This window comes from Haplochromis burtoni, unplaced genomic scaffold (assembly GCF_018398535.1).
Source record: "Haplochromis burtoni strain Fernald_Lab_line unplaced genomic scaffold, NCSU_Asbu1 Contig_282, whole genome shotgun sequence".
In the NCBI taxonomy this organism is placed as follows: Eukaryota; Metazoa; Chordata; class Actinopteri; order Cichliformes; family Cichlidae; genus Haplochromis; species Haplochromis burtoni.
This window is the reverse complement of record NW_024582643.1, coordinates 16,163-24,641: the sequence shown is the minus strand read 5'-3', so window position 1 is coordinate 24,641 and position 8,479 is coordinate 16,163. Positions and strand designations below refer to the sequence as shown.

Below are 8,479 nucleotides of genomic sequence, written 5' to 3'. Positions count from 1 at the left end.
AGGAGTTTCTGAAACTGGACAGAATGTGTTCATGGTCTGATGTCGTCGCAGTCCCGTCTGCGTGGATATCTGCCCGCTGCTCGTTTTTATTTAAGGAAGTAAGAAACAGGAAGTGCAGAAACCTTGAATGTTTTTAATGAGGAACCGTCCGTCGTTCATCACCTGCCACTCCTCGTCACAGACCACAGATGTTTTCATCGCTACAACAGCTCGTGTCCACAGGCGACGGCGAGCACGCCGCTTATAATCCAGTTTTATTCGTATCTGTGTCACGGAGGTAAAGGCTGTGCGATGTGTGTCTGCAGGCTTCATGAGCGCACTCACTCGGTGTGGCCTCAGCTGTGGAAGGACCGAGGCGAGTACACCAACCCTCTGTACAAGGCCGAGCAGAGCCAGAGTCAGGGCGTGCTGAGACCCAACACCTCCCCCTACTGCTTCAAGTGAGTCACTGCAGCAAAAACGCCAACACAACCGCGTTCTCCCTCACAAAACAGGAAGTGTAGTCCTGGTCCAGTCCAGCCGGCTGCGATTCCCAGCAGTGATTCTGTGGATCCTGATAGCTTAGCTGGAAACATGACGATTCCTGTTAAGTTTATTAATTTAAGCAGCAGCAGGTTCACCCTTTAAGACCTACCATAGAACCAAGTCTGCCAGAATTATCCTTATATTCTTACATGCTGTAGGGACACTTGTTTTGATTTATTGATCAGCATTCAAATATCTCAGTGAATACAGAATAAAGATTACCACAAAGCAAGACAGCACGAGACAAGGCGAATCAAATTTCTTGTTCAGGTCATGTTTGTTTTGTAGACAAAATCAGTGGTTTGTATGAGACTTCCAGCTGATCATCAATCATCACTCCCAGATATTTATTCTCGTGCACTCTTTCAATTTCAATTCCATTCACCCTGATTTTAGATACATTTTTCATTTGTCTAGTGCCAAAAATAATCATTTTGTTTTCTTTATATTTAATGATAACTTATTTACATCAAACCAGTTTTTTAATATATTTAACTCCTTTTCCGCTGCAGTCAGAAGCTGTTCTGGGTTTTTACCTGAGCAGTACAGAGTGGTGTCATCAGCAAACAATACACATTTTAACAGTTTGGAAACACTACATATGTCATTTATATATAATATAAATAATTTAGGGCCCAGCACAGAGCCCTGAGGAACACCACAAGTTACCTTCAACTGCTTAGATTTTACATTATTGATTTCTGTCATCCAGGTAACTTGTCATCCACTTGTATGCTAACCCTCTTATGCCATATCTCTCTAGTTTATTCATTAATATAGATCAATTGTATCAAACGCCTTTTTTAAGTCTATAAAAACACCAACAGTATATTCCTTATTATTATAGCATTAGATATCCCTTCAACAAGTTCCATCACTGCCATCGAAGTGGACCTTTTCACTCTAAAGCCATATTGGTTATCACTTAGGAGATTATGCTTCTCAATATATTTATCAAGTCTATTAACAAATAACTTTTCTAAAATTTTTGAGAACTGTGGGAGTAGTGATATTGGCCTGTAATTGGTAAACTGACATCTCTGTTTATTATTTCTTGACTCTGGAATTTCTTTTGCTAAATTAAAGCCAACATTTACAAAGAAATCATTAAATTCATTTGCAATGTCTTTAGTTTTATCAAGCACAATATCTTTATCTTTTTTAAAATAATCTGGATAATTCTTATTTTTTGAGCCCTTTTTGATTATACTGTTTAATATCCTCCATGTTTCTTGTGTGTTACTTCTACTTTGCTCCAATAATTTGTGGTAATATTCTTTCTTACTTGTTCTTATAATTGCTATACATCAATATAACCGTTATAGTCCAAATATTGTGCATTAAGTCAATAATAACTAGATAAACTACAAAAAAATTGAAAGTTTGTTGTTTTGTTTTTTAACATATATTTCTAGTTAGAGAAATTTAAGAGGTTTCCTCAAAACTTAAATACAAAAAAGTTGCAAAAATAGTTTACAACAACAGGAAATTTATTTTGAGTGTCTTCATAGTTTTATTTTTGAGATACACAATTTTTATACACTGCAGGAAAAACGAAAAAATATTATGATGCAAATTTGCAAAGAAAACAGCATATGCATCAAAATAAACTATTTCCAGCAGTGCAATTCGAGTTCTAAGCATCCCAGAAACTATTCAGAAAAGTAAAGTCCATGACTTTCAAAAACACCAGTATAGGCTCATAAGGCCCCGAAGGTACAAACAAACTACATTTTCCGCGAAAATGACGTCACTTCCGGCTTTAAAGGGTTAAAGGAAGCTGCACTGAGCTGCTGGTTTTGTGCATTTGTTTTGTTTGCCTGAGTCCCTGAAACAGGTGGAGAGTTTCTCTGCTTTTATATTTCACATTTATTCTCCTCCAGGATGTGGAAGGGTCTCTATAACCACGCTGAGAAATCGACGCCTCCCCGCCAGTCACCTGCCGACTTCATGTCTGCCGTGAGGGAGGAGTCCCAGCAGCTGGAAGAGGAGCTGACTAATCACCAGGAGGTACCGCCAGGAGGAACCGCCCACCACCACCACCCGGGCTCCAGACAAGGCATACAACACACGACACGCCTGTTATGACACCAGCACAGATCGTTCACTTCAGCTTTGCTGCTTAAACTGCGACCGTCTACTTTTTAAAACTTTTTACCCCAAAAATTAAAAATAATTCAGCAGCTATTAAACCAATTTTAAAAAATCTGCAGAAGTTTCTAGATTAATTTTTTTAAATGTCTTATGTTGGTAGCAAAGACTGTAAATAAAAGAAGGAAACTGGCTCTATATCTCAGAATTGGACATTAGCATGTTAGCATTAGCCGCCCTGCTGGGTTGCGTAAAGGTTACTGTATTTGGCCACCATAGACTGTGTCACACACACCTGATGTTAGCGCTCAGTAACATCTCATCGGACAGCCTGTTAGTCCAGTAACCTCACAGCCGACACATTATTGGTCAGGTGATGTCATTAAAAAGCTGCAACAGCACAAACACGGTGCGGAGGTCAAGTTCAGGGTTAGCTGAGGTGAAGTCAGACAGCTAGCAGCTACGTCATGTTAAAAACACCTTTGTTTCTTCTGTAAAGTTTTAACATAGGAGTCTATGGGACTGAGTCACTGCTGGAGCCTCTAGTGGACGTGAGGGGAACTGCAGCTGGGCTGCAGCCTCGTTCTAACCTGTAACTCTCTGAGTGTTAATAAAGTTTTTCCAGTTACGAGTCCTCTCAGCTGATTGTAAGCTTCTTGTCTCTGTGCAGAGGATCGCAGAGCTGACGGGGAAGCCGATCACCTGGGAGAAGATCGAGGTTCCCCGGAGGAGGACTAGCTGCCTGCCGCAGAGGCACAGCGGGCCGGACCCGCCCACCTTATACAGAGAGCCAATTGCCAGCCTCGCACAGGACAGCAGTCACACAATTTCCTCTGCACCAGCCAATCAGAAGACTCACACCAAGGAGCCCGCACTCTCCCTGCCCTTAGGGCCACATGCCCAGCTGAAGAGTCACGACCCCGATGACCTCTCCACCTGCAGCGACCTGGAGTCGGGCGTGGCCGACCTCAGCAGCCGCTCATCCAGCGGCGGTGATGTCGGCAAGGACCCGGACTTGGAGTGACACGGACCGGATCAAAGGCACTCCGCTGGCTTTTATTAATATTTATTCACAGGACGGCGAGGTGACGTTTCCAGGTTAAAGGGAGAAACCTCGGCGGCGTTTGAGACGGAGGTGAAAACACGGTTTAACGTTTTTGGCTCACAGAACAGACAGGCTGCTTCAATTTAAATGTTTTTAGGTTACTGACATTTGTACTGAAACGCACGATTGCACAGTGACAGGAAGTCAGACGCACACGAGTTTAAAGCGATCAGAACAAACACGAGTTATTGTCTCTTCTTCTCTCCACTGAAGAGTCTGAAAACTTGTTTCCACCCAGTCTTCCTCGTCCTGCAGCGCAGCATAACAGGCATAAAGGTTTCACTGTAGATCATGAAGCTGACCTGCTGTACGTGTTCAGCGTGGCCCTCGTTAGCTCGTTAGCTCGTCACAGCAATCACGCCTGTGGGGTCGTATTTGTGTGGACGACAGGCGGCCGTTTCCTCAGAGGGCTTCAGTCTGATCCTGGATCAGCCGTCTGCTCAGTCTGAACACTGAAGTGCTGCTAGAGCAGCTTTGATTCAGTTCAAAACGACCCGCCCCCTTTAAGCCCCTGGTGGGCGGGGCTTCTACTACAGTTACTTTGGGAACACCGGGGAGATTTTTTATTAGAGACAAACGTAGTTTAAACTGTCACAATAACACAGAAACCCCACAAACACACTCTGACTGAAATGCTCCAACACACACACACACATGCAGACAGACACACTGACAGACACACACACAGACACACACAGACATACACACTGACAGACACACACACAGTGACACACACACTGACAGACACACACTGACAGACACACACACACACACAAACATGCAGACAGACACACTGACAGACACACTGACAGACACACTGACAGACACACACATGCAGACACACACACACAGAGACACACACACAGACAGACACACACATGCAGACAGACAGACACACTGACAGACACACTGACAGACACACACATGCAGACAGACACACACATGCAGACAGACACACACTGACACACAGACCAACAGACACACACAGCAGACAGACACACTCACACACACACACACAGACACACACACACACACACTGACACACACACACATGCAGACTGACACACACACACACATAGACACACACACATACACAATGACACACACACACACACACACACACACTGATTGTTCACTTTCTCGTCGCCTTCTTAACGACACGTTTATTTCAAAGGTTTAAAGGGACTGAAGAACAAACTGGTCAGTGTTTATTTTTGATTTTAGACTTTTTTGTGCTTTATTTGATTTTATTAAACTTTATTTAGATTTTGCTGTGTGAGGAGCTGATGCTGTCGGTCTAAACTTTAATCATCTGTAACTCTGTACATTCCCACGTTAGACGAGGTGTGTGTGTGTGTGTGTGTGTCTGTCAGTGTGCGTGTCTGTCTGTGTGTGCGTGTGTGTGTGTGTGTGTTTGGATCTCTGTTACTGGGAGCTGGTGATAAACTGGCTCCACGTCCTCTCTTGCTCATAACTGGGACTCTGACCGACACCTCCTCCGTCCACTGCTGGTTTATGGTTGGAGAAGTTTGACTTTAACTGATGCACTGAAGACGAACTTTGAAAGGAGAGGCGTGACATCTGTGATTGGCTCTAAGGAGCTCGTCTCCTTTTTAACTGGTACACTGTAGCCTGTGGTGTGTCTGTACGTCGCTGTGTGTTTCCTGTATCCACTGATGTAAACGATCTCAGTAAATCCATATTAAAGAGAAAAACTCGCGTCCTCGCCTTCTTCCTCTGTGGAGGCCGAGCAGCCGTTTGAGTTACGGCTCCTTCACAGCGTATCTGTGTCCGTCCCACAGCAGGTTTGGATCTTTAGTGGAATTTATTTAAAGCTTGAAGCAGCTTTTATACCATTTACGGCCTGCACACATCCTTGTTCCCTCTCTTTCTCCATAATGTGTTCGTGCTGCAGACGTCAGTAAAGTTACAGTCACAGTACTTGCACATGTAGCTAGGGCTGAGGAAGAGGAGGAAACTCCAAATCCAGAGAAGGTGGAGACTTTAAATAACCAACAACAAGCAAAACTCTGGAGAAACAGCACCACACATTGCATCTGCAGGGTGTGTAAACCAAACCCAAGCTTTGTACCATTAGATCACTCTGTCTGCAGACACTGACGCTGAGCAGCCACGTCGCGTCACCAGCTACATATTAAACTGAGTCTTCCTCTCATGATGACAGGACCGTGTGCTTGCTAGCAAAGCTACGACTGAGGTGATGTCAGTGAGCTTTTAGCTCTTCTTGCACTCAGTGGTTGGTTTAGTACACATGCTTTCTTCTTGGATATTCCAAAAGCTGAGTTTGCACCATAAACATTTTAAGGATGCCGTCAGCTGGGAAAGGGTGGAGTGCCCACTCCGGGTGGGGACGAGTTCCTGGTCCAAGTGGAGGAGTTTAAATATCTCGGTCTTGTTCACGAGTGATGGGAGAGGGGGGCGGGAGATCGACAGACGGACTGGTGCTGCTGCTGCAGCGATGCGGACGCTGCACCGGTCCGTCGTGGTGAAGAGAGCTGAGTGTAAAAGCGAAGCTCTCGATTTGGAGGTCTATCTACGTCCCTACCCTCACCTACGGTCACGAGCTGTGGGCAGTGACTGATCCCACAGCTCGTGACCGTAGGTGCGGGTGGGGTCTCTCATCTGTCTCTTCAGATGTTTTTAAAAAAGTAGATCGATTAATGTTTTAAACAGACTATAAAATATACAAGTTTTTATTTAAACACATTTCCCACGGTGGCAGCACGGTGGCACGGTGGTTAGCACTGTTGCCGCACAGCAAGAAGGTCCTGAGTTCAATTCCAACATCAGGCCGGGGTCTTTCTGTGAGGAGTTTGCATGTTCTCCCCGTGTTTGCGTGGGTTCTCTCCGGGTACTCCGGCTTCCTCCCACCGTCCAAAGACATGCACTTAGTGGGGATAGGTTAATTGGTTAATCCAAATTGCCCATAGGTGTGAATGTGCGAATTGTGTGTCTGTCCCTGTGTGTTGGCCCTGCGACAGACTGGCGACCTGTCCAGGGTGTACCCCGCCTCTCGCCCTATGACAGCTGGGATAGGCTCCACACTGAGGGTAAATGTGTCGTCTTTACACATGTAAATACTTTTTATTTGAAAGATTTCATGTAAATTTAAAGCTACAAATATATTTTCTGTACCATTTAAAAAAAACAAAACTTCTCCATATTTTAATTACCAAAATTACAAACTGTTAAAGTTCCACTGCTGTACGATATTTTTCTGTCAGATTATTTGTTTGTTTTGTTTTATTTTTACAGAATTTTACAGATTATTTCCATTTTTAAACGATGTACTGTACGTGTGAGATCAATGATATGAATGTAGCCGCTAAAAGTGCTGGATATAAATCTTCACCTCAAAGTCCGTTCACATACAAGAAGAAGGGGAGTGAGTGGGTCGGCGCTCAGGGCCTTAAACACACCCTTTATTTCCATGGGAACGCAGACACAACCAGAATCACAAATACAGTTTAAAATCCCCCTATACAATAAAGAGTTTCCAACACGCTAAAAACCCTGCCGGCCGAAATAACTATATACTATCAAAACAAAAGCTACACAAATGTTTCCCATATGCTAAAATCCCCCCCACAGTGCCATAATCCCACAGTCCAGCCACACACGGGCAAATGGTCCTTATCTGAAACAGGAGAGGAACTTCTCTTCCGGGATGGAAACCACACCGGCCAGAAGAACAAGGAGGAGGCTCCTGTTGCAGACCTGTCTTCTCCTGACAGCGCGTCACCGCACAGTCCCGCCCCACTCCACACCTGAACACGGCCTCCCTCGTAGCACCGCCAGATGCAGGCACAGGGACACCCCTGCCCTGCTGTGGATTGCGGGCATCGCCACCCACTGTCGCTGTTCCTGCCGTTGGGACTGGATCGCCGTGTTCCGCTGGCCGGTCCGTTGCCGAACGACTCGTGGCACCCCACAGTCAGGCAGCAGGTCCTTCGACACACATGTTGGCTTGAACATGTTTCTTTTTTCTCCTGCTCACCTTTCGTGCGTCGCTCTCTCACTATCCCCTTTAGCAGGTCAGTTTGGCGGCTGATAGGCCGGCTCGGGGAACGCCCCGCCTCACAGGTGCCTACAGGTCTGCTTAGTCCACAGTGGGTTAAAAGAATATTGTGCAACAACACTAAAATACACAATATAAATATGAGGATAAAACCATGCAAATAAAATCAACACTATGTACCAATAAACAGCCTGATCCAAAACAAAATATAAAAACAATTTTCCACTGTGTGACACGAACACCAAACTCATCGAGTGTTATCAGTGAATGTTCTTAATCCTGACGGTCTTCACACATAATGAGATCGACAGCAGTGATCAGCAGAGGTGCAGCGTTCTTACCATCATCATTATTACATGGATTCAAGTACGGGTGGAGTTTCTGAGTGAAGGAGCAGCCAGTGAACGAGTAGATCAGAGCTGCAGCATCTACGTCATAGAAGGAGACCAGACCCTCCTCATAGTCCACAAACACCCCCACCTTCTGAGGACCAGACCGGAGACAGAGACGGACCGGAGGGGCGGCACAAGCTTTGTACTCATTTCCATTTCTCAGACAAACAGTCCAGAGACCGTTCTGAGGTCTCAGTCGGATTTTTCCCTTCCTGCTGATCGACTCTGTGGACACTCCTAAAGTCCATTTAGTCTTTCCTTTAACCTGAACCTCAAAGTAAAATCTGCCTGAAGAGAAACTCTGCTCTCCTAAAACACAAACACACT

General features: G+C 45.0%; 1 protein-coding gene and 1 long non-coding RNA gene across 2 annotated transcripts in view; both read left to right on the top strand.

The window, feature by feature from the left end:
• The window catches only part of LOC121815726, a 7,138-nt gene extending 1,506 nt beyond the window's left edge, over positions 1-5,632 (top strand). The window contains exon 2 of the long non-coding RNA XR_006055313.1: positions 5,066-5,632. This is a non-coding gene — a long non-coding RNA (uncharacterized LOC121815726). The remainder of the gene's footprint in view (positions 1-5,065) is intronic.
• On the top strand, positions 3-4,424 carry LOC121815725 (myotubularin-related protein 7-like; the record flags this gene model as incomplete). Its single annotated transcript, XM_042227828.1, is given in 3 exon segments — positions 3-440; positions 2,409-2,535; positions 3,287-4,424. Coding segments are annotated over 3 exon segments (630 nt in total). The 3' UTR covers positions 3,641-4,424.
• Positions 5,633-8,479: the final 2,847 nt, after the last annotated feature.